The sequence below is a fragment of the Grampus griseus genome (genome assembly GCF_964374135.1).
Source record: "Grampus griseus genome assembly, chromosome: 17".
In the NCBI taxonomy this organism is placed as follows: Eukaryota; Metazoa; Chordata; class Mammalia; order Artiodactyla; family Delphinidae; genus Grampus; species Grampus griseus.
Genome location: NC_139011.1, coordinates 63327230 through 63354316, shown reverse-complemented (window position 1 = coordinate 63354316; position 27087 = coordinate 63327230). Strand labels below are relative to the sequence as shown.

General features: G+C 39.5%; 1 protein-coding gene across 3 annotated transcripts; it reads left to right on the top strand.

Moving 5' to 3' along the window:
• Positions 1–10681: 10681 nt before the first annotated feature.
• Positions 10682–26601, top strand: GDAP1 (ganglioside induced differentiation associated protein 1; the record flags this gene model as incomplete). Of its 3 annotated transcripts, XM_082674829.1 has the most annotated exons (6): positions 10682–10798; positions 11478–11670; positions 20655–20828; positions 22780–22874; positions 25129–25243; positions 26219–26601. In XM_082674829.1, 6 exons carry the CDS (start codon positions 10682–10684, stop codon positions 26599–26601), a joined length of 1077 nt encoding a protein of 358 aa, XP_082530955.1. The 3 variants fall into 3 exon arrangements, with proteins under 3 accessions (XP_082530955.1, XP_082530956.1, XP_082530957.1); XM_082674830.1 differs by lacking the exon at positions 20655–20828; XM_082674831.1 differs by lacking the exon at positions 10682–10798 and having other exon boundaries at positions 11500–11525.
• Between the last annotated feature and the right edge of the window lie 486 nt (positions 26602–27087).

The window sequence follows — 27087 nt, the reverse complement described above, 5'->3', positions numbered from 1 at the left end:
TCGAAGATGACAGCAAGCCTCCTGTTCTCAACCTTTTCGTTTCTCTAACTGTGTTTACATATATTGTTTCCCCAGTTAATTCTCACAATACCCTGGGAGGAGGTTCCTGTTATCGTCCTAATTTTGCAGAGGAAAGGGAGGCTTATAGAAGTCCCACAGCTGGCTAGCCGGGACAAACACCGGCAGTGGGCTCCGGAGCCCATGCGCCCACCTCTGCAACCCACTGCCTCCTCTAGAATGTTCTGCTGCCTTGTACGTTACAGAGTGGAATTGCAGCAGGGCTCATGGAATCTGAAGTCACTTTTGCAGAGCTAGAGACATACTGCTGCCAAGCGCAGACGATCCGCCAGGTGAGCGCGAACGCGGAGTGATTACAAGCTACGGCAAAGATCTGACCACTCGGTAACGCACAGGGGTCCGTGGTAGAGTCAGAATCCCTCTCACGTGGTGCAGCGTGTAACGCATGTGGTAATTAGTTATTTATGTATCTAAGTTCTTCATTTAGAAAGTCTGTATACAGTTACTTTCTAGGAGCCGTGTCACCTGTGCCCTGCACCATTGTATCCTTAATAGGAGTTTCTGTGGCTTGTCATTTAGTCCCTTTCGCGTCACAAAAGAGGAGTGTCTAGTAAGGAAGAGTATGAAGCAAGAGAAAAGCTTCAAGTGTTCTGGTAACATTTGGACACTCCCAACACTCAACAGTGGAAAACTCAACATTTGCCAAATTTCCAAGCCGTGTTTATCAGCCAGATTGTCACCGCCGCCCTGCCCCCCGCCCGTCCATGTTTTCTTTCCTTAGCAAAGATACCACCAGTAGCAGTTTATGATAATAGTGGGGTGCTAACAGTACACATTTAAAATACAGGACCACAGAACGTATAGCTTTTCAAGCCATAAGCGAATAGATTTGGGAATACTGCAGAACTTCTCGTTTTAACTTTCCTCCTGATAGAATCTATTTGTATCACTGGTTTTAGCCTTGCAGACTTGGAGGGCGTGGTGAAAGATGAACGGGCAGTGCTCAGCCACAAGGGGAGAAAAACGTCACCCAGCCCCCAGAATAGCAACAGCAATAAATATGGTCATGTCGCTCTTCTGCTGAGGACGAAACGACAGACAGGATCACATTTGCGGCACCCAACGCCTGCTGGCTAGGGGAGGCTGGCTCAGGGGTTTGGAGGAAACCTGCACAAAAGTTGATGCTGACGGAGCGGCTTCATTTTGGAGCTGTGACTTAGCACGCAAAGAAGGGGGGCACAAATCCCACCGCAGGGCGAAGGCACCCTTCTGGCCACATGGGGGTCCATTCTAAATCGGCTTTCCTGACAGCTGGCTCAGGGCTCTGCAGAGCTGAGCCCAGAACTTCCCTGCATGTCTGCCTGAGAACTTGCTGTTATCTGCAGCTGCCACAGACAGCCATCAAGGCACATGCGTAAGGAGGAAGGTGAAAAAGAGGGCTCTCGTTGGTCATCAGTTTAAAGCGGGGCCCATAGGATTTCAGCCCCTTCATTGTACAGAATCAGCACCTCTGCTCCGGGAGGTCTTGGAGGAAGTGGCATCTCCCTCCCTTCAAACCTCCTCAAGTCTCCCTTTGCAGACGAGCCCCCCTGGGCTCTCACCATTTCTGTGATTCCGAGTGCTTCATCTTCCTGTGTCCCTTTTCAGACACATTTCAATTTCATATAATTTATGGCCATGTCTCTGGGTGGTTGTGGATTTACCATCTTTACATTCTTTTGCCACGTGGAATTGGCCAAATTGGGCTTTTACATTTTCATACCTTGCATACAGCAGTCGTCTTTTAGGCTGAAATCAGTTTAAGCTCATATATGTGTACCTGATTTTTTTCCATGTTTCGAAAACCAAAGCATCACCTGAATTTGACCGGTTTTCCTTTTTCTGCTAAAGTTCCCTGCTCTAAAAGGATATAATTTCTTATAAAGCCCAGCTCCTTCTCTCTAGGTCTCTGTGGTTCACTTGGTCTCTCCAGCCAGTTCCCAATGTCACACAGGGGGTCACTGGAAACAGGTTCACTGTGGCCACGTGTCACCTGTCTTCCTCATGTAGCTTTAACAGGCACAGATTCGATTCCACGCTTTCGGTTACATGCTTAGGATTTAAATGAATCTTTTCTCCATGGATCACAGTATTGTTTTCCTTCGGAAAATACAGCACATAAAAAATGAAAGGAAATGTTGCTTTGGACTTTCGTATCTGAATATAAACTTCAGCACTGTGTTTTATTGTCACTATTATGCTTCTTTAGGATCTTATTAAGACCAACAAGATAAATGAAGTAGTTTTCATAGCACTAGCTCTCATGTTTGTTCTCTCGACATCCCTGGTGGCGTTGGGTGGTTAAGAAGAAAAATCATGCCAGAGTGTTGAAGCTGGTGCCAAAGGAACAGAGATGACTGTTTGGTGCCTGGTATCTGCTGCTGCCCAGAACCTTATCTTGTCCTATTTATACATTCACAAAGCAAAATCTGACAGAACAATCCTTGAAACATTAGCATTTTCTTTCTTTAAAGCTTATGATTCTGAGTTTTAATGCCATTTTTCTCATGTGGCCAGGGACAATGCAGGCATAAATTAACTTCTCTGCTTATTATTTAGTGACTAAAAGAACACAAAAGCAAGGACATTGGAAGAAGAAATTCCAATGCATTATTAAATATTCTAATTTGAATTACCAGGCTAAATGCCAAATGATCTTAAATCCCTGGAAAGATTCCTTTAAACATAAAAAGAAAGTGATAAAAGAAGGTGTCCTGGAAAACTACTTGGATCATTTATTGGGAAACAGGAGGAAAAAGGTATCCTCCACCGAGAGAATGGCAATTCTGTGGTTATGATGAAAGGCTGATTGGTACCTAAGCATACTGTAAATTAGTAGGAAAACATTAACTTTAGGAGACATAACTAATCAAAAGCTGCAGTTTCAGACATAAGCAATAAGTATTCTCTGTGGAATACACTTTTTTCACATCTAAATATCCTAGAGGCTTTCATCAAACATTTATGAATAGATCTCTTTATTATTGTAACATGAATGAAAGAAATGTTAGGCTATTATTCATATACCAGTAGAGCATACTGAGAAGCGACTCCTTTTTTTCCTCCTTAATTTCTTTTGTCCCCATAAGTGATATTTGCATAATATTAATGTAATCACCAAAGTATTCTTTTAGTGATGTACTCCAGTGAGCACAGCCTGAAGTCCAGAAATGAACATGTGGGGCTAAGCCCCCGTTTTGACACTTACTTATTAGTGTGAGTTTGGGAAATTTCCTGACCTCTCTGTGCCTCAATATCTCATCTATAAGACAGGGATGATATATCTCCCTGCCTTAAGGGATTTTGCAAGTGTTAAAACAGAATCCACATATCAAGTCTTCAAAATAGTTCCTGGTACACAGTAAACGCTTCAAAAAATATTAGCAACCGTGTAGTGCAAATGCGTCCTTGTTTTAACTGTATACTGGTCCATATTCATGAATTTATTCTGAAATGTCCACCATTCATGTATTTATTCTGAAATGTACACCAGTCGAGATGGGTAAGAGTGGGTGGACAGATATGTCAAATCCTTTCCACCAGAAATACGGCTCAAAGTGAATTCTCTACTAAAAAATAAAGAGTTTAGTGCACCGTCAACATTAGTAGTGATTCTTCGAGAAACTAGGACATTAATAAAATTACTATAAGTTTACAGTAACCTCACAGTGAGAGCCTCCTGAATTAGTAAGTTGCACTTGGTATTAAATATGACTCTTTGCTCTGGGATGCATTTTGGAGTTTCAGAAGCAAGTCTGGGCCATTCTAAGGTTATTGAGGCTTTTGCCTAGAAGCCTGCAGAGAGTAAGCTACATTTTCTGAGGGGAAAGCGAAGGAGTCTTGGCATCTTGCGCCTGTAAACTCTAACTGGTGGCTTGGCACCAGGGGGTTTTACCCGGCTATTTTGTGGAAGTGGTTCCAAATTATTTAAACTTTTCTTCCAGATACCATAGTCAGCCTTTGGCTTTCATGCACTATTCTGCTCTACCAATTTTACAGATGTGGCAAACTCGGGACTGAGAGTTGAGATGGTTCATCAGGTATACTGATAGCTCTCAGACTTAACGTGCATCAGAAAGACCTGGAGGGCTTTTAAAAACACCACGGCTGGGCTCCACCTTCAGAGTAGAATGTGCATTTCTAACAAGCTCCCAGGTGATATTGATCTGCTTGTCAGGGGACCACACTTTGAGAAGCACAGTGATAAGTATAGAAGGCAAGTTGATTAGAGCCCTGGTAAACTAGTTGAAACCATCGCAATTGTTTTAAACAAATCAGTGTATTGATATTTGAGGAGCTATCTTTTGTCTTATTCAATTGGATAATTAGTTTTGTAGATGCTTGAGAATATCAGATCACAGGAATTGTTCACACTGGAGGTAAAAATTCTCAAAAGTAATTTCTAAATAAGGACCTCTCCCCTTTTTTCTTATGTATATACCAGTTACAAATCTTATGCAATTCACATGGGTCAGATAACCGGCCTGCGTCGGGCAGAGCAGGTCAAATAGCTTCTGGGTGCTTGGTGTTAATGTTGCTGTTATCAGGAGAAGTGGAGATATTCTGTGTCGTTTTGTTTTGTTTTACATATGTATAAGATGTTTTTCCCTAATTTTCGAAAATTTGGTTTTGAACTAGATAGCTTAATTAGTTAAATATATTCTCTGGAGACTATCACCATTTCTATTTTCTAATTTGTCAAGGGAAAAAAAAAAGGCAGGGGATTGATTATTCTTAAAAAGATAGAGACCTCTTGTGGTCATTCATAAAAGTACTTAAAAAAACCAGAAACCTAGAGTATTTCAATTTGTCAAAAGGTTTCAAGATCTCTGGCTTAGCTGACATGCATTAAAAAAATACAAAAAAATATGAATTACCAAATACCTGTCAAAATAGATAATATAAGTAATAGGACTTTATGTAATGATAACTCATAAACATATACATCATTCAGCTATAACAGATCTATATGATAAATTAAAAGTTGACAGAAGCATAAGACATAAAGGAAAGTGCACAAATCATAATTGTTTAGCTTGGAGAATTTTCCCAAACTAGCTCTATCTGTGTATCCACCATATCTGACTCAGGCTCAGAGAGCGTATGTGATCTGTTATTTCACAATATCAATCAAATCCATTTTAACTTCATTCACTCAGAAACACTTAAATGAATAAAGAATTTCAATAAAAATGAACATAAAAAACAGTCAATTTAATGAGCCATGATCCACAGTCCAGGTTTGTAAGTATCACATTTTGTCAAATAAAATTACCTTTACACATAGAATTTCTAGAGCAGTGGGCTAAATAGGCTATAATTTATTATTACTATTGTTGTTGTTGTCATTGTTTGCTGTTGCTCTTGTTGTTGGTGGTGTTTATCTACTCTTTTTCTCAATTAATAAGCAGTTTTGGAACATCTTTTATGTACCAAGCACTTTTTTTTTTAACATCTTTATTGGAGTATAAGTGCTTTACAATGGTGTGTTAGTTTCCGCTTTATAACAAAATGAATCAGTTATATATATACATATGTTCCCATATCTCTTCCCACTTGCGTCTCCCTCCCTCCCACCCTCCCTATCCCACCCCTCTAGGTGGTCACAGAGCACCGAGCTGATCTCCCTGCGCTATGCGGCTGCTTCCCACTAGCTATCTGTTTTACGTTTGGTAGTGTATATATGTCCATGCCTCTCTCTCACTTTGCCAAGCACTGTTTTGGATTCTTGGGGATACTAAAATGAATAATATGGGGTCTTTGACCTCAAGAGGCTCAGAGTCTAATACACAAGAAAGACATATAAGCAGTAGTTTGATATGGTAGTTTGTGTTCCAATAGAAGTATCTATGTGGACTACTTTTTAAGAAAGTGGCTATATTTTCCCTAGGCTGTGTAAAGCTTGAAAGTCCACAACTTTGTCTCTTTGGTGTAAAGCTAGCAGTGTTGTAGAAAGTAATACTTGACTAGTAGTCAGAAAAGTCATATTTGGGGCTTTCCTGGTGGCGCAGTGGTTGGGAGTCCGCCTGCCGATGAAGGGGACACGGGTTCGCACCCCGGTCCGGGAAGATCCCACATGCCGCGGAGCGGCTGGGCCCGTGAGCCATGGCCGCTGAGCCTGCGCGTCCGGAGCCTGTGCTCCGCAACTGGAGAGAGGCCACAACAGTGAGAGGCCCGCATACCGCAGGAAAAAAAAAAAAAGTCATGTTTGAATGTAGCTCTTTCACTTACTAGCTCTAGGATTTTGGACCAGTCACTCAGTCATGATGGACGGTAGTTACCTCACAGGCTATCATGAGGATCAGATGAGACCGTAAGAAAGTCGTCACTGAGTTTTAGATGTGGAAATTCTACATTATGCCTTTTGCTTATACGGTACTATTAATATTAAACACTAATGCAATAATCGATTCATTCAGTGTTTACTGGCGCATGGTTCTGCTGCTGGGAGGATGTGCTAGAGAAAATGCTCAGTGTTTAACAGTGGGCAGGTGCACATTTCTTTTCTTCCTAAAAAGAGTGAAGAGACTGAAAAGGAAATAAGGATAGTGGGGTCTGAGAAATGGGGAAGGAAAGAGAACTGAAGCTGGTTGGGACAGTAAAAGGTACCAAAAGGAGATGAACATACAAACTTAAGCACGAATTTACCCCCAGTTCTCCTGATCATCGTCACCGTCAAGACAATTTTTTGAATACTAAATAACATACATACATTCAATGGTGTGCTGGTAAATATTTAACAACCAACTCTCCAGAAAAAACCCAAAACACACGGTAGCACTGGTCAATTTCCATAGTGTAAACACTCCTGCCACAGCCAATTTTAAGCTACTAACATGATATCACTGAACAGGGAGATAGGAAGAGATGCACCCACCCCTATATATGATTTCCATCCTACAAATGTAATAGACATAAATAAACTCAAGAGTATAGATAATGGTAAACATAGCAAAATAATTTGAAAGTGATGTTTTGAGTATTTGCTAGCTTTATTTTAAAAATAACTTCTTAAATGCAATTTAATTTTATTTAATTTTTAATAATGGCTGTGTTGAATATCCAGCTTGCAAAATTTCTGCAAATTTAACCATCAGCACTCTCGAGGCAGTGTGAGCCAGTGGCAGCAGTGGGTAGATTGGTAATTGCTCTAGTACGGTACCAGTTAGGGTTACGATCATCACCTCTTCTGGGAAGCCTATCTATGTTAGGTGCCTTTCTCTATAATCCCGTCATAATCTCTTACATATCAAAGCAATTACCACACTGTGTTGAAATCTCATTTTTCTACCTCCACACTTGAGTTCCCAGTGACTGTGACTTTTAAGTCCCTATGTTCTTCAGCTAGGACTGTTCCTGGGACAGGTAGAGCTCAACAAAAGCATACTGAAGAAATAAATTGACCTGGCTCTGGTTCCTGTTGTCCCGGAGCCTGCAATCTAATGTGATTGATGTACAAAGACACATCACTACAGAATACACACAAAATTTAGTAGAAGCTCTGAATAAACATGTGAATGAATAATAAGGCTTTTATATCACATAAGAGTGGCTTTTATGAGGGTGGAAAATAACAGAGATTACGGATCAATCGAAGTAGATATAGCAGTTCTATTTTTATCCCTATCGTGATTTCAAAACAAAACAAAACACCAACGTGTTTCCTTATCCCATCTATTTAATAACATTCTAATGTTCAAATATTTAAGAAGTAAAAGTGGCACATATTCATTATAGAAAAATTACAGAATACAGAAGCATAAAGAAATAAAGGCCACCTATATTTTACAAGGTTGATGTATTAGGGAGGATAGGTTAAGATAATAGCACCCGAAAAGCACCAAATAACAGTGGCTTAAACAAGATGCTTTATCTCTTTTTCAGGTAAAGTTTGCAGGTTTGCAGACTGAGGTTCATGTGGTGGTTCTGCTTCCCAATGTCCCAAGGACAGCTCAGGGCTCGCCATCCCTGGGGTGTGGCCCCATTCGTCAAAATGCAAGTCAGCATCCAGCCTCCTGGTAGCAGGATGGAGGATGGGATGAAGAAGAGGCACAAGGCCAACTGCCTCCTCCTTCAGGAAGATTCCCAGGATTTGCCCTTTGGCATGTCCATTACATCCCATTTGTTAGAAAATAGTCACATGCCACATTTATCTACAACGGAGCCTGGGAAATGCAGCTTTTCTTCTCAGCAGCCATGTGCTTGGCTAGAATTTCTATCACCACTGAAGAAGGGGAAAATAGATATTTAGGACCAGAATTTGCTGCAGTTATTTCCTTAGTTAAATTGCAAAGAAAGGAGTTAATAGAAGTTGTGCCCACTTTCAAGGTTATTGATGCATATTGATAATTTTCCTTTCAGAAGCTCTGTATGCATTTGTACTTCCAAGGACATATATGAATACTTAATGTTAAACACCAATTCAGTAATCAGTCAATTCATTGATTCCTATATGGCTTGGCTGCTGGGAATATGTGATGGAGAAAGTGCTCACTGTTTGATAGACCCGGGCTTTATTGTCAGGACTCTTTCAGCTGCAAGTGACAGAGGACCTAACAAGAATATTGGATTTATTCAGATATTGAGGTGATCGATCACATTAAGGAAAGGGAATGGATAGTATACATTGGAATCTGAAGTTAGAGAATTAAAAATGAAGTTCTTGTGAAGAGGAATGGGAGAGGAGGATTATACAGTAGTTGTAAACATTCTGAGGCCTAAAGAGAGAGCAGCAAGTGTGATATGATGCCCTGTTAAAGTCACGGAGGGGCTTTTCCACATGTACTTTCATCAACTGCTGTTTTTCAGGCAATGTGCTAAGCGCTTTATACACAGTCCCTCACCGAATGCCCATGTCAATCATATATTTTTATATGCCTATATGTTGCACATGATGAAGTGAAGGCTCAGGAGAGGTCAGGTTAAGGGTGGAGCTAGAATTTAAACCCCACTCTGATTGATGTCACAATTTTGCTTTTTCCTCTTCTATTCGGAAGAGTGAACTGATAGAAAACAAATTTGGTAAGGATCACTTCTGCTGTAGTATTTGAATTAACTTAAGGGTATAAAGAGACGCTATAAAAAATCTTTAAAAATTATACAAGAATTAGAGAGAGCAACAAATAAAGTGTTGTAAAAGGCAGGAAGGACCTCATGAGAATTTTGTCTCTTCTAGGGGGCTTTTTTTGACCTGAGTTGGATGCCTACCTCTCTTTTCTCTTAGTACCTGTGTTTACTCTAAGACTGAGAGTTCTCATCTCCACTGTGGTTGTCTGTTTATTTTGTTGTCTCTGCCACCAGACATATCTTGGGTGCCAGGTATCAGGTCTTATACAACTTTGTATTACCAGGGCCCAGTACAATGCTTGGAACACAGTAGGTACTCAATAAGCATTTGCTGGATGAATTATACAAGCATTCATTTCATGGTCATATTAATACATATTGACTGAAAGAGAAATTTTGCTAATTTACTATTACGTTAAATTTTGAGAGGTGAATAGTAACAACTAGATTAGCATAAAATTATGATTTTGGCCATGATTATAAAGAGAATGTTTATAAGGCAACTGAACTTGTACATAATATGGAGTGTCTACAACATGCTAGGCTGTTTTGAGTGCTTAACATTGTATTTAGTTATTTATTTCTCACAAAAACCTTATGGGGGGAAATAGAATTATCTCTACTTCAAAAATTGTGAAAATTGAAAAACTAGGAAATGAACCCAAGTCGTTCTGCTCTAAAAATTCTGTGTTTAATTAGCAGATGCAAACTATTATATATAGAATGGATAAACAGCAAGGTCCTACTGTATAGCACAGGGAACTATATTTAGTATCCTGTAATAAACCATAATGGAAAAGAATATGAAAAAGAATACATATATATATGTATATATATACACATATATATGTATAACTGAATCACTTTGCTGTACACCTGAAACTAACACAACATTGTAAATCAACTATACTTGTTTAAATATTTATAATATAAGTATTTTATTATATTGCAATAAAATAAGTTTAAAAAAATTTTTAAATGGGCAAAATATTTTCTGTGTTTAACTAGGCTATTTTAATTCGCCATTGTTTATGAGATTTATTATTATTTTTATTGTTGTTATTACATGACCGCATAATAGCATCTTCTAATGAGAACTCATAAATCTTTATCCTGTTGTTTTGTCTGTAAACCGGGAACTTCCCTTCCACCAAAGGCACAGACTCTCCAAGAGGACCCCTAAGTATCTTGGGAAATTGATGCTTTTATGCCTGAGCAACCTCTACTCCATCTACAAAACCGATGAATAATTTGCAATCAACATTTTCCATTACTCATCTTAAATGATCAGGGACTCATATTTGAGATCGTTTTCCCTAAAAAACGTCCAATTGCACCTCCCCCGCACAGGTGACTTCTGTGCGCAGACTCTCCCCCGCAGCTTTCTCGCCCACGAAACTACACTTCCCAGCGGTCTGTTCGTTCATCTGCGCGAACTCTTCTTTCCCGGAGCATCGGGTGGCATCCTGGCAAAGCTAAGGGCGATTTGCAGGGCGCTGTGGCTGGGAGAAGTAAAGGGCGGACAGGCGAGGCCCTCCCGCGCTCGCGCGTCCCCGAAATGGCCCGGAGGCAGGACGAGCAGAGAGGGGGAGCGCCCTTGATGGCGGAAGGCAAGTCGGACGCGGAGGTTAAGCTCATTCTGTACCACTGGACGCATTCTTTCAGCTCTCAAAAGGTAAAGGCCTCCGCCGGGCGGGCGGTGCGGATCGGGTTTCAGCACCGGGACAGCTCCCTCTGGGTGTTGCCCGGGTAGGCCGGCCCACTTAGAAACAGGCCTCCGACGCCCTAACCCCGGCGGGCGCTCCCTGAGGGGCGGGGGTGCGCCTTGTAGGGGAGCAGGGAGCATCAGTCTGAGGTGCAAAGGCACTACCAGTCGTGAAATGCAACAAAAAAGCATCGCTTTCGGTATTTGGGCGGGAGGCCTTGTCTCCGGGGCCGTGGAGAGCGAGGCAGAGGGAAGCGCCTTCCTGCAACCACATCGTCTAGGGTTCCTTCGTTTACTCTTGGTCGCATTCACTCTCTTCAACAGGCCTAGCCTATCTGTTTCAGGTCCTTATTATGGGGAGGACACATCGTAAGGTTTAGGACACCGAGAAAGTAGTAGTGATGAAGAGGGTGACTGTGGACTGAATATAGCCAGAATCCTTTTCATTACTTAATTATCTTTTCTCACTTATAAGAGGAAGACGCTAGAATATATCTCACTTGTTAATTCCAGGAACAGGAATAGTTGAAAAGAATCTTGAAAATATTAATAACTCAGGGAAGCACAAAAGAACTGCTTGATGGTATCCAGGGATGTCATTTAATTAAAAGCCTCCACGCGTTGTGGTAACCAGTGTGAACTCTTCCAGGTGCGCTTGGTAATTGCTGAAAAGGCATTGAAGTGCGAGGAACATGATGTAAGTCTGCCCCTGAGTGAGCACAATGAGCCCTGGTTTATGCGTTTGAACTCAACTGGAGAAGTGCCCGTCCTTATCCACGGGGAAAACATTATTTGTGAGGCCACTCAGATCATTGATTATCTTGAACAGACTTTCCTGGATGGTAATGTTAAGGCTATTTGTGATTTCTTGGATTTACTTTCAACACAAATATATGTCTTTCTTCCTTCCCTCCCTTCCTTTCCCCCTTCCTTCCTTCCCTCCTTCCTATTTCCTCCCTTCCTCCCCTCTTTTTGGTTTCATGATGGTGGTTTAGTGCCAACAACCTTTTCCATTTCCATAAGCACACAAATATAAAATGGGTCAATAAAATAAATTTTGTATAAGCCATTGTAACTCCATTGAAAAGATTTCACGTAAACTACCAATTTTAATGTCGGAACTTCCCTTTTAAATTCACTTGCAAAAAACCCTGCAGGTGTATGGTTTGTGGTGGTGATTTATTAGTCTTGAAGTCAAATTCATAATATTGATTTTAAATGAACAGTATGAAAATCAGTTTCATTTAGTCTACTAAATGGTTCTACCTTAAGAATAATAAGAGGGAAAAAGAGGAATAAATCTTAGGCAAGGGAGATTAGAATGTTGGTATACTTGGAGATCTTTGCTCTTGTTACATCTGTATGGTTTGAATTTTTATATCTTTTGTGAGGAATTATAGGGCTTAAGTTTGTACAGTGATTTAAAGTAATAATCATTTATTGACAGCCTGTTTTGTGTCAGACATTTTATAATTTCTGTTCTAGTCAGTCTTCAAAAAAAAAGCAACCTGAGATAGGCATGGTAGACTAATTATTCCCCTTTTGTACATGAGGAAGGAGAAACAGAGTGGTTGCCTAAGGTAACATAGCTATTTTATGGTAGGTTAGGGCTGGAACGCAAGCCTTTCAAATCCAAACCTTCCTATTACATGGACCATCTCTCATAGTCATTGCCACTTACACATTGTCTTGCTTCTTCCTAATAACAAGCCTTTGAGGTAAACTGTAGCTTCAATATTTGCCCAGGATTACACAGCTGATCACCGACAGAACTGAGAGCAGAACAGAGGGCTCTTAGCTATCAGCTAAGTACTCTTCTGAAAAAGAAGTTGCACGACGAGATCCAGTTACTCTTCATCTGCCACCAGTTATGTTGATGTTAATTGGGCAAGATAAAACCAGAATATAACGCCAAATTATTGGAAGCTGAGAAAGGAAATTATAAGGCCCCAAGAAGTCTGAGGTACTTAGAAGAAAGATAGGTTTAGGACCTAAATGGGAGCTGGGGGGAGTTTACCCCAGGGAATTAAATTAGCAGTGGGCTTCCCTTATTCTTAACCCAAGTGTTTAGTTCCCTAAGATTTTGATTGGAGGTGGCCACTGATCTAAACTGCTTTTCCATCCATCATTACTTGCTATTCCTTATAAGTCTAAATGCTGGGGACTGAACAGGAAATGGGGGCTAATTGATTTAAGACAATTTTTCTCAATCTTGAGCTTTTTGGAAATGGACAAGTCTGTTGAATAATAATTTGTATTTCTTGGGAGAAGTGATTATAATAATGTGAATAAGACAAAATAATTGCATAAGAATTCTACTTTAAATCATCAAAAACTTTCAAAGGATATAGCAAATGAAAATGTTTAAATCTTTTGTTAGCATCCCTTGAACTACGATTACTACCATTCTCCTCCTCTTTGTGACATTATCTCTCCTGTAAGATATTCAGTAATATACAGTATTACTTTACAGTATAGTAATGTTAATGATTATTAGGCTTCATGAAATTTTTTTTAGGCTTTTTCTTTTTCTTTGACTATATAATAGCAAAACTGAAATGCATTCGGAGTCCTACTCAAGGTGAATACTGACCTTTTCTTGCTACTATTTATTGAATCAGAGGAGAAGGTACTGTGGGCTAAACATTAAGAGGAAAATATGGAAACTAAGGACTTTAATTCTGGTTGTACCAATAGAATAAGTAGACAATCGAGAATTCTAGCTCTTAATCTGAAGCTATCGCAAACTGGTTGCATATCCTTGGTGACTTGACGTTTCTGTTTGTCCTCTTGGATTAGGTGATATAATTTTATCAGTTGCAGAGATAAAGCAAGTCCAATCAACTCTTATTTCACTCTTTCCCATTTCCCAAGGAGAGTAGTCATTCAACTGGAAAGAGTGAAGGAAGATTAAGATTCAGGGAACTAAAACCCATGGTAGCTATGAAGACAGTAAGAAAACAGTTATATAAATGCAGGCGTCTAGTCTCCAGATGAAGTTTGTGTCAAAGTGTTAAAATAAGAAACAAACATGTAAGCATTATCACAATGATCATTTAGATAATTTGTATTTATCATTAAGAACTCATGGAGATTAGGAAAAGGGCCAGACAAGAGAGAGACAAATGTTATCCCAATTGTTAACCAGAGGGGAGGCTGAATTCTAATTCCTGCTACTTAACACGTATTCCATGGGCCAGCAGCACTGGTATCACCTTGGAGCTCGTTAGAAATGCAGAATTCTAGACTCTACTGCAAGTCTCTTGAATCAGAATCTGCATTTTAACAAGATTCCCAAGTGATTCATATATACATAAAAGTTTGAGAAGTACTACTACAAATTACTGTGCATTAAATAATTGCTTAAGCTTTAAGCAGTGCTATAAATTACTGTCTTCAAGTGTGGCAGAGTTCTAGAATGTGTTGTCAAAAAATTGTAAAGTATATATTTTTTGAGTATCTCGATGAAAAGGAAACAGCTTAAGTTTTACATTACTGGAGAATGTCTTTAACACTTTAAAAAGTGAATCTATTAGGTGCTGGGCATAGTTCTACATACAGGGTATCTTGATTTAAGCAGAGCATTTGAGGTTAAGTCATATGATACCCCTGTGGAATGAAGGAGCATATACGGCTAGATGAAAGTAATGCACATTTTCTGATGAATAAACCACCATAATGAAGAATATTCATTTATGAATTTCTTATACCATGTTGCTTGTTTAGCTGTATTCTCTCATTTCACTTATCCTATGATAATTTTATCATACTTTAATTATTTCAATTACTTGTAGACCACTGTAAGCTCCGCGAGGTCAGAGACAGTGCCTGTTTCATTAACAACTGTATTCCCAGTGCCTGGTATGGTGACTGTTCTTTAATGGGAGCTAATAAATACTTTTGAATGATTAAAATGAATGAGTTATTGAAAACAGATGTCAGCCTGGACAGGGATCTCTCCTGGTGTTCTTTTAGGCTTCTATTCTCTGACTGAGTCTAACAATTCCTTCAATGATTTGAATAAAGACATCAAAGAAACACTATTATACTTGCAGATGTGTGAGCTGTGATAGTTAAAATGATGACTAGCTTATGAAATGCTTCTCATGGACAATAAAATGGAACAATAACTAAGATAAAGTTTAACAAGGCTAAAAGTAGTATATGAATTTTGTTTTAAAAAATCAGCTGCAGGGCTTCCCTGGTGGCGCAGTGGTTGAGAGTCCGCCTGCCGATGCAGGGGACGCAGATTCTTGCCCCCGTCCGGGAGGATCCCACATGCCACGGAGCGGCTGGGCCCGTGAGCCATGGCCACTGAGCCTGTGCTCCGCAGCGGGAGAGGCCACAGCAGTGAGAGCCCCGCATACTGAAAAAAAAAAAAAAAATCAGCTGCATTAATGAAGGACGAGAGACCTGGCCTGCTAATAAGTTACCAACAAAAGCCAACAATGAAATAAAAGACTAGTGTGATTTCAAGTTGTTTCAAAAGTATAGATTCTGTCTAGAACATGGCAAATTGTGACCTGCTATATTTGAACTGGTTGGAACATGCAGCATTTTGACCAATTATGGATGGAACTTTGAGGAAAGGTGACAAATTAGAATGATAATGAGTGAATGGATTTCATGAGGTGTATAGCTGCCCATGGTTATATAAGAGACTTTAATTAAGTGTATCCATTCATCTAAAGAACAGAGTGTAGTCAACTGGCATCTCCTTTGCTCTTATTTGCTATCCTTTATTAGTCTATCAACTGGGGATTGTACTAAAAATGATGGCTTGCTGACCTGTACACCTTTCTCAACCTTTCTGTATAATCAGTATTTACATATTTACATCCTTTTGGTATATCATAATCTCTTTTAGTGAACTGTAACTTGGCCACCAAATAATAAAAAAAAGTGAGCATGTAATCTCCAAATTATCTGGAAAATTAAAAATGTAAATTGCTAGGAATCTGGCATCCCAATTAAATTCAGAGTTTTAGAAGTAAAAAAAAAAAGAGAGAGCATGAAATAACTACAAAATACTAGAATATATACTGTTTATTACTGCCAATCAGTGGTAACCTGGAATCAAGGATGTCATATGGTGAATATTGAATTTTGGTAATTTAATATGTTTTATAACAGTTCTCTGAAGACTATGCCCCATGTCTTATGTCTAGATATATCATTTTAAGTATTCTTAGGAAAAGAATTTGGTTTGGAAATAATCCAAGTATTCTGGTATATATTAAAGTCTCACATACTACGTCTGATTAGGAAATATAAATTTATTTTATAAATATAGTTTTATCAATATATATTGAAAATCAACTCAGATTTTAAAGATAATATTCATTCTGAAATTACTGTTATATTAAAAATATAGTTATTTATGTAAGGAATTTTCAATTATTGTTAAGGTCATAGAATAAATAATTTTATATCTATTACTAAAAGGGTCTCATATATAGTTGAATAACATTATACACTTTTTCGCACATCTACTGAAATTGCAGGTTAGCACAAAGGATTGTAACTGAGTGCAGAGAAAATATGGTATATGGTAAGGAAAAGAAAATGAGTCTTTAAAACTCATGATTATGCCAATAAAAGTGATTTTAAAAAGTAATTAAAAAAACTTTCTCTGATTTGTTCAATTTTAGTGAACAGGATGGGGTGTTAAAATTACAGAGGTCCTGGTTCTATATTATGTGTATACAATAATTGGAACAAACTATCTGATCAAGGAATTTTGCCCCCCAATTATGAATGTTCCTATAAAAGTTTTAAATATACTACCAATTAAAAAGTAGTTAAACATTTAAGGTATAAAATGTATTGACTATCTTGCTACAAATTTGGCTGTGTCTCAGAAAATTCTGGATGTGTGTAATGAACTTGTGTAATTTGACTTCGTGTTTTTTCTCATCTGTGTTTAGATTTGATCTTCCTAGCTCTGAAGTTATGGCAGCCTTGAATTGTAGTCAGTTTGTAACCATATCTTTTGCTTCAGGTCATAATTTAATTGTTTACCATTATTATCTTTTTAATAGCCTGGTGTATGACTAGTTGAAGGGTACAATTTTGTTCAGCTACATGCTGCATATTATCTTACGTACCAATGTCATCACTAAGTGATCTAAGTAAAATAAAAAATCGGCAAAGGGATAGAGATAGAAATGAAGTCTAATCTATTCTCATTGAAGGAAGACCTGACAATTATTCAAATAGACCTAGGGGGTATCTTTCTAGAAAACAGTCATAATAATGCCTCCTTTATCTGCCCTCACTGGGGAGTGTAGGAAATCAAAGCAGCCAATTTAGGAAAATAATTAAAATGTATGCCTTTAAGCCCCTAGATTCTTTTTAGTTTTTGCTCTTGGGGAAACTGAATGTAATTTTTTTAATGGCTCAGGGCCATTGTTATTCTACCCAACAGTACAGGGACTTGAGAATATATGGAGCTGTTGGTCCCCATTAAATGGTTACAGAATGCTTTTATTGTTTCTTTCTGATTTAGAATTTTGTTCTTTTATTTCCTCTCTTTGTTGTTTATCACATCTTTCTGCTTTATGTCCATCTGCCTGTTTCTAATTTGCTGCCTAAATTTAGGTGCAGTACAAGACCTACCTTTGTCCCTACTCAGTTCTACAACGTCAGGTCTTATGCCAATGTACTTATTTATTCTTCCAGCTTAGTCACTGATCCTGGCTTCCACTACTGCAACCTTCCACCCCAATGAAGAGTTCCCAGAATTATTCTTATTGCCTGTTTCTCAAACCCTGTAACCCTTCTATTGCTTTCTCACTCCTGATTGAGGTAGAATACCAAGAAAAGATTTTCTCTTTTTAGTATCGTAACAAAAATGCTTTATGGAAGGACTGGAAAATAAAATGAGAATGAGAGGGAAGATTTTCTGTATAATTCAAAGGAAATTCCCCGTTGTCTTTTGAAAAACTCTCTTTCCAGAGGCACTGGACACTTTTGTGCGCTGGTGGCACATTGGATGTGTGATACTGGACAGGGTGTCCTTGAAGAGAGAAAGTGAGCTTGGAAAAGAACATGGGTTCAGTGGGTATCTGATGCTCTGCCTGACAAAGTGTTTTAGGAGATAGTTATATAGTAATGGAGCACTGAGTAGAAGATTACTTTTGTGCATTCAAATCTTTGGATTCAGACTTGGCCAGATGGACCTTCGCCAGAAAGCAACTAGATGTTGTTTTTCCTGCTTTTATTCGCTTTCCCAGGAAGGAAGTCGTATGCTCTTCTGAAGACAAACCCCCGGCCTGGCACAAGAAAGCAGCCAGAGCCAGTAGCTATAGATTTACCCACTTGAGAGGCATTTTAAAATGTCATATCATTTATGGTTATTAAGCTGTGGTTCTTGGACCCCCCAGAACAGAGGTTCTTAAACATTTGGGTTTCAAGGCCCCTTTGTCTTAAAAGTTAAGAAAGACATTTGAGAGCTTTTGTTTATGTGTTCTATCTATCAATATCTATCAAACTAGAAATTAAAATTGAGAATAGTTTAAAATACAAGACTATACAACCCCACATTCCATTAATGCCACAGTGATGGAGTTATCACATGTTGTATAGGCTCTGGAAAATACCGTCATACACTCAAGAGAGAATAAGAGTGAAAAAGCAATTAACATCTTAGTATTACTATAAAAATAGCTTTGACTTGTAGACCCCCTGAGAGTGTCTTCAGGAAGCCCAGGGGTTTTTAGACCATACTTTGAGAACTTTTACCGCTAGTGGTCTGTGAATAGAATTCAGGACATTTGATATCTTAGACGGGAAAAAATTACATCTTTATTTTTCACTAATTTCAAACAGAAATTTATCATTTCCTTTCATTTCCAATGTAGGCATAATCCAAAGCAATATCAGGAGTGCCTGTGACTTTGTTCGTATGTTCATGTGACTGTGATGTGTTCATGGCATATCAAGTTATTGCAGATATCTTAAAATATCACTTATGCCCATCACTACTTTGAAATTATGGTAGTTATTAGAACTGCTGCTAGCTTTTGTTAGTGTATTAATAAAAAGACACCCATATTAGTATTTTATAATTTAAAATTACTTTGATAGTTTATTTTAATATCAATTTCCTTTGCAATCCTATGTCTTGTATTTTGTGCATTTAAGAACATTATTTTGAGAAGAGGTCAGTGGCACACAAAAGGTTGAGAACTCTTTAGAATTTCAAGGACCTTAGAAGCCCTCCAGTCTGTTATCCTCATGGGAACGTTTACCATGCATTGGTTGGGCAGCAAGGAAGTGTGCTCTAGTTGGGCTGAAAAGTCAGCAAGGAAGTGTGCTCTAGTTGGGCAAGTTCACGGTTGACGAGCAGAATGTAGCTGACCCTTCGTTCTTGGTCATTCTAATGCAGACTTCAGAACTGGACTCCCAGCAGGGAATTAGACATTTGCCCACTGGTTTGAGGAGTAATCCATGTTCGTTTTTCTTAGAGAGTCAGAAATAGCCTGTTGGCTTAAAATCTTGTACTACTTGGTCTGGCATTATGAGATCTTGCCTGAAATCTTACTCTCCAACCAACTCTGAATTGTCAATGCTTATGAATGAGTGTGCGATGCTCAAAAGGATTCCAAATTAAATAAATAACTCAAACTAAATGAATAAGTGAATAAGCAAAAAATAAATGAATAGAGTTGAGGTCATTCTTTTCACCTGTTAGATTAATAAGCTTGTTGGCATTTTTTTTTAGGGGAAGTTTGAGAGTCAGAAGTGGGAATAGATTCTGTAGGGACTTAGCCCTGACCTTTGGATCACATGGTTCATTTTTATTCTTCTTGAATAGTCTCTGAGAAGTAAACCCTTTGAAGATGTTACAATGATGTAATAAAACAGAGCACTGCATTAGAAGTTAATGACTTTGGTTCTTGGTCTGCCTCTAATTAGCTGTGGGATCTTGGGAGAATGTCTCAGCCTATATATCTCAGTGTCCTCATTAATTGCTACAGAGCTTCTGCAGCTCAAATATTCTATAATAACTAGCAATTTGGGAATATATTAATTCACTAATTGAAATTTATTCAACACCTACTATGAGCCAAACATTATATTGGGCACTGGGATTCAACAAGGAACAATACATGGCCCCTGCCCTTAAGGAGTCTATAGTTTAGAGTTTAACCAGCAAATGAAGATTTATGTAGAGCCCACTTTCCAGAGATAAAATATGAGAAATTGCTGGTGAATTCCACGAAGATTGTCAATTCCTATTCACATAGCGTCAGTGGGATCACTCTTGGTATTAACTGGAACCTGGGAAGGTGTGGTCCCTGATCATCTTTCCATAATGAGCCTTCATTCACTTAACCAACATTTACCAAGGGCCTAAAATGTATGAGACACTATGCTACACTCCGGATCATACGTTCCTTGCCCTGAAGGGGTTTATGGGGCAAAAAGATACAAACAACTAATTAAGGTGATAAGGGCTATAATGGAGTATGTACAGAGTATTTTGCATGCACAGAGGAAGGCACACTTGACTTAGTCAGATGTTGGTAGTTGTGGAAGTTTGGCGAAATTTCGGCAGGGGAGTTGGCATAAAAAACTAGACCTTGAGAGTAGTGATTTGCAAGGTGGAGAAATGTGATCGTGGTTTGGGAATCTGGTCTGGTACCTCAGTCCGATTCAAATTTTGAATGTCTGGGCTGGAGAGATATCATCCTTTAAATCCCTTCATATAATACTGAAAATGTTAACGTAGAGGGGCTGGAGTTTTTTGTTTCTTGCTTTTGGATGTAACATCTTGTTTGTAACTTTTCCTTCAATGTTTGTGTTTGTGTGTGTATTTTAGAAAAAACACCCAGGTTAATGCCTGATAAAGGAAGCATGTATTACCCACGGGTGCAACATTATCGAGAACTGCTTGACTCCCTGCCCATGGATGCCTATACACACGGCTGCATTTTACATCCTGAGCTAACTGTGGACTCCATGATCCCAGCTTATGCAACAACAAGGATTCGCAGTATGTAAAGAGCTTAAAGACCTAGAATTCTGTCTCAAGTTTCTTTTAATTCATTTCTGAGACCTAGCACACCTCAGGAAGACTTGGGGGCAGGGTTGTTGAGTCTGCTTCATGGATGTGCGTGTTATATATTGATCCACGCACCAGTCAGATGAATCTGTGCTTCAGCTGTTCAGCTGGACATTTATTGTCTACAGGACCTGATTTTCCAGCTCTTGGCCTTGAGGGCCAAGCTTAAATAAAACTCAGAAGAGTGGCCTGTGGAAAAGTAGAGAACGTAACATGTTCTCATGGACAAATGGACTAGGAAATAAGGAAAGCTGGGATCTGCTGGGAGTTATGGGTGACTGAGTTCACATTTCTGGTCTTTAATTTTTGTTTCATTATGTGAAGAGCTGGGCTACAGGCTGTGTAGCCATTACTCTTCCTCTGAGTTTAGTGATCGGAGATTCACTGAGCTTGAGCTGTGACCTCCAGCTCTCTCCTTCCTCCTGCCCTGAGGATAGGGAAGGGTCAGTGCCTGGGATACAAAGATACAAACAATTAATTAAGGTGAGGAGGTGTGCTCCATGGCCCAGGGGATTGGAAAGGGAAGGGGCTGTGATCAAACTGGGGGTTTTGACCAGGAACACTCACGCCCAGAGCTTCAATTCCAGAAAGCGCGTTCTTTCTGTTGCATCACACCTCGCCTTTACAGTTCTCTTACTGACGCTACTTTACTTTCTTTTCAACCCCCTCCTCCTTACTCCTCTCCTCTTACCTTCCCTGCCCTGCTCTCCCTCCCTGCATTTTTCTCCTCCCTCTTCCAACTTCTCACCTTCCTCTTGTTCCTCCTCCTTCTCCTCAGAAATACTCATTATATGATTTGAAACAAGTATTCTGACTATATTTCCCTAGAGTAAATATTTCTCTAAATAAGGCTTTTCCCTTCCCTTTCCATAGAAATTTATTACAGAAAACTTGGAAGGTACTGAAAGGTAGAACTGCCCTGCTCAAGCACTTACGATGTGCTGGGCTTTGCATTCAACGCCTTTCCACGGTGCCTCCCGTTTCATTCTCAGCCTGTGCGGCAGATACTCTGAGAGCTCCATTTTATTTTATTATTTATTTATTTACCCAGATTCTATTTTTATTTCCTGGGAATTGTTGATGGGCTTTGCCATGACAAGGTTCTACCGGTCTTTCACTTTAGCAGCTCCCACCTACTGAGATAAGCGGCAGGGTCCTTTGATGCAGAGGGACAATGTAGAGGTAGAAACCCCCTTTTAAGAGGATAATGAAAGGATCAAGATGGGTGTTTAGTTTTCTTCTTTTCCTGATTCATTCTTCTTAGTAATATAATAGCTGAAAGGTCACCCTTATAGTTCAGGAAAGTCAGAATGTTACAAGTGAGAGAGGATCTTAAGAAAAAGAGTAGAGGGTCACTAGGAAGAAAAGAACAACTGGTTGCTCCAGTGTGTGTGTGTTTGTGTGTGTGTGTGTGTGTGTGTGTGTGTGTGAGAGAGAGAGAGAGAGAGAGAGAGACAACGTGTGTGCATAGGGGGTCTCATGCATTGAACTTTTTTTTTTTAACAGAGTGCAGTATTTATTTATGTAGACTTTGTCTGTAGTGTTTTTTTTTTTTAACAGCTTTATTGGAGTATAATTGCTTTACAATGGTGTGTTAGTTTCCGCTATATAACAACGTGAATCAGCTATACATATACATATATCCCCATATCTCCTCCTTGCGTCTCCCTCCCACCCTTCCTATCCTACCCCTCTAGGTGGTCACAAAGCACCGGATAGCTCCATTTTAAAAGTGAGGAAACTGAGGCACACAGAGTCTGAGTCAGAGGAAGGGCATGACCCCAGGGCTTATGCTCTTACCATTGAGTTTCCCTGCTTTTCTTTGTTTCTTTTATGGAAGGGAGGAAATAATTTTCTGTTTCAAAAATGATTTTGTTATCAGGCCAAATTGGTAATACAGAGTCTGAACTGAAAAAACTTGCCGAAGAAAACCCAGATTTACAAGAGGCGTACATTGCAAAACAGAAGCGACTTCAGGTAAGTAAACCGGGCTGTCCTCAACTGACATCCGCTGTTTGTATTAAATGTTCTACTTCTTGTACAGTATCACTATTTTTTAGAACATAGTCTATGAACTATCGCAAGTCACCAGAACACATGTTACCTTCGGCTTAGGCTCTGCTTTTAGAAAGAATTTTTCTTTATTAGATTTGATATTCAGACCTAACGACAATTGCTTAAAAAGCAGTCATTGCTCATGCTGGTTGCCAAGGAAACTTATAAAATGTAAAAGCAAGTTAATAAAATATTGTAGGAATCTGTCATTTCAGGTATTTTTCCACTTTGAGGCAGATAGACCTCTATCTATGACTTTTTTATACCAATAAAGTTACAGGCGAGTTTATTTGTTTTTTTAATATATATACCCCACATGCCTTTCAGTTTTTTTCCTTTGTACCTTTTGATCCCCTTCACCCATTTCTCCAACTCCTCACCCCACTGCCTCTGGCAACCACCAGTCTGTTCTCTGCATCTAATGAGCTTGGTTATTTGTTTGTTTGTTTTTAGATTCCACCAATAAGAGAGATCATATGGGATTTGTCTTTCTCTCCTTGACTTATTTCACTTAGCCTAATGCCCTCAAGGTCCATCCACATTGTTGCAAATGGCAAAATTTCAGTCTTTTAATAGCTGAAAAATATTCCATTCTATATACACCAATCACAATTTTTTAATCCCTTCATCTATTGATGAACACTTAGGTTGTTTCCATGTTTTGGCTATTGTAAACAATATTGCAGTGAACACAGGAGTGCAGATATCTTTTGAGTTAGTGTTTTTGTTTTTCTTTGGCTAAATACCCAGAAGTAGAATTGCTGGATTATATGTTAGTTCTATTTTTAGTTTTTTGAGGAACCTCCATACTATTTTCCACGGTGGCTGCACCAATTTACATTCCCACCAGCAGAACACAAGTGTTCCCCATTCTCCACATCCTTGTCAACACTTGTGATTTCTTGACTTTTTGATAATAGCCATTCTAACAGGGGTGAGGTGATATCTTACTGTGGTTGTGATTTGTTTTCCCTGATGATTTACAATGTTGAGCATCTTTTCATGTATCTATTGGCCACTGTATGTCTTCTTTGGAAAAATGTCTATCCAGATCTTCTGCCCATTTTTAAATTGGATTGTTTGTTTGTTTGCTATTGAGTTATATGAGCTCTTTATAGATTTTGAATATTAGCCCAGATATATGATTTTTAAGTATTTGCTCCCACTTAGTAGGTTGCCTTTCCGTTTTGTCGATGGGTTCCTTTACTGTGCAGAAAGAAGCTTTTTAGTTTAATGTAGTCACACTTGTTTATTTTTGCCTTTGTTGCTTTTGCTTCTGGTGTCAGATTTAAAAAAATCATTGCCAAGACCAAGTCAGTGAGCTTACCGCCTGTGTTTTCTTCTAGGAGTTTTATGGTTTCGGGTCTTACTTTCAAGTCTTAAATCCATTTTGAGTTAATCCATTTTGATGTGTCTGCCTCCTGAGGAACAGGTCTTTGCTTCATCATTTAGAGTCAGCCTTTCTCTTTCTGCTGATTCTTTCCTCCAATAAACTGTGTAAAGCTTCTCCCACGTTGAAAATCTAGCAAACGTCAGCACTCCCAATCCTGCCTCTACTTCCCAGCCTCCTTTATCCTACATGAGCTAAATAAGTGAGCTTCTCAAGAGAAACGCCTGCACATACAACACTCCTTACTCTCTACCTGCCCTTTTTTTTTTTTTTTTTTTTTTTTTGCGGTACGCGGGCTCACGGGCCCAGCCGCTCCGCGGCATGTGGGATCTTCCCAGACCGGGGCACAAACCCGTGTCCCCTGCATCGGCAGGCGGACTCTCAACCACTGCACCACCAGGGAAGCCCTCTACCTGCTCTTTAACTCACTGCATTCAGATTCCTCTCGCATCTCTGAGCCCTCAGTTATTCATTTGTTGAAGGCTGCCGACGTTCCATTCTGGAGTTGGGCACGAGAGGAGTCTCTTTGTGCCCCTCACATTCTTTGCCCTCTCTGATCATTTGGTTCCACAGGAGTTGCCAGTGAACAGTGGGTCTGACCCCTGGGATATTTTCACAGCCAGGGCATTTTCTGTCAGGTTTGCTTTTGCTTTAACACAGTTATTCTATTTCTTCTCATTGTCGAGAATAAACAGGCTTCAACTCTGTAAGAGTTTGTATCTGCTCTGCTCTACGCTGATTACTTTTACAGGCATAAATAACCTATAAGTTATTTTTGTTAATTAGTCGAAGCTCCTTGACCATGACAATGTCAAATATTTGAAGAAAATTCTTGATGAATTGGAGAAAGTCTTGGATCAGGTTGAAACTGAGTTGCAAAGAAGAAATGAAGAAACCCCAGGTAGGTTCTCATTTGTGTCCTTTTTCTCTTTTTCTGGACATCAGGAGTATTTATGGGAACATTCTTAGGTTTCACCAAAAACATTCTGTAATCTGTTTTTAATTGTTAGTACTCATGGGCAGTTTAAATTATGATAGCAACAATACTAGGTGTCAAATTCAGCAAAACCCAGGTGTCTAATTGTAACTCTGCATCTATGTGAAATATGACTGGTGAAGAATTCTTCTGCACAATTTAAGTGATGCTTCGTAGATTCCTACCTGGCCTGTTTCACAAATTTTAATTAAAGGAGTTAGTTTGGTTGAATAACCTGAGTACCTGCTTGAACGCTCCCTCTAGTGTTTTCCTCAGGCAGGGAGAAAAACTGCAAATTGAAGTAAAGTATAACATGGAAGCAGCCTGTGCACATGTGCAGGCTGGCTGGTGAGCGTCCACCGGCTGCACCTGTGAACCTGGCTTCACGACGAAGCCCAGGTGCAGACATATGGACCATTTGCACTATTCTGATTGACAACAAAGTTAAAGACCATTTTACCTGAAACTTGCTTCACAATAGGGACTTTCTAAATAAGTCACTAAAAGCGGCAACTACTGAGTGACACATGGATTTTCCTAAAGTACACCTGTCATTTTCTTAACCCAGAAGGAAATATCTGTTAACTCCTTTGGCTTGGAGGCTCTCCACTCCTCAAAATGATAGACAGGCTTTGAGCTCAAGTGGCTCTAGTGGCACCTAGGGACCCAGGTGCCTGACAGATGGCAAACAAGTCTCCCTTAGCTTGGGATACATTTGCATGGACTTTTTTTTTTTTTTAAAGCATAGAATTACTTGCTGAGTATTGTCAAGAAAATGTACCATGGCCTTCATCTTTTGCTACCCTCACCCTTGCCGTCAAGACTAAGACCAAAGATGCCAACCAAAGTCTATTTGTGCCGTGCTTGCCCCTTATCCTCCATGTCCCTTTCTCTAATTAGAAGAGGGCCGCCAGCCATGGCTCTGCGGGGAATCCTTCACCTTGGCTGACATCTCGCTTGCTGTTACACTGCATCGACTGAAGTTCCTGGGGTTTGCAAGGAGAAACTGGGGAAATGGAAAGCGACCGAACTTGGAAACCTATTACGAGCGTGTCTTGAAGAGAAAAACATTTAACAAGGTTTTAGGACATGTCAACAATATATTAATCTCTGCGGTGTTGCCAACCGCATTCCGGGTGGCCAAGAAAAGGGCCCCAAAAGTTCTTGGCACCATCCTTGTGGTTGGTTTTCTTGCAGGAATGGGATATTTTGCTTTTATGCTTTTCAGAAAGAGACTTGGCAGCATGATATTAGTGCTCAGACCCAGACGAAATTATTTCTAGGCTTTTGGGGATCTGGTGGCGGCAACTCATCTAGCCATTCAACTAGACCCTTCTCCACTCTTCCAGGCCCAGTGAAGAATGACCCTGGGCAGCTAGTAAAACGCATAATTTCCTTTACTCTTTGGCTTGTTTATGCAGGGAGAGGAGGCAATGAAGATGGTTTTGTGGGCTGGTAACTTTGAGAGGACTTATTTGCAACCCTGAACTAATTCCTCCTTAAAACATGTGCAAAGTCAAGATATGTGAATGCTGACAGGTAGAGAATAGACCTTTCGCTCAAAATGTCAGTTCAAGTTCTGGGTGATTTTGGGGGAGAAGTTTATTATTATGAGAAGACAGTAATAATAACCTATGATTGCCCATAACTCTTCATCTGAGACTATCTGGGTGTGTTGAGTGTTGAATAGTTAGCAGTATCTTCTCCTGGAATTCAGAAATCATCTTTGTTACTCAACACAGGAGTTCAGATAGCAGCAGGGCACAGCA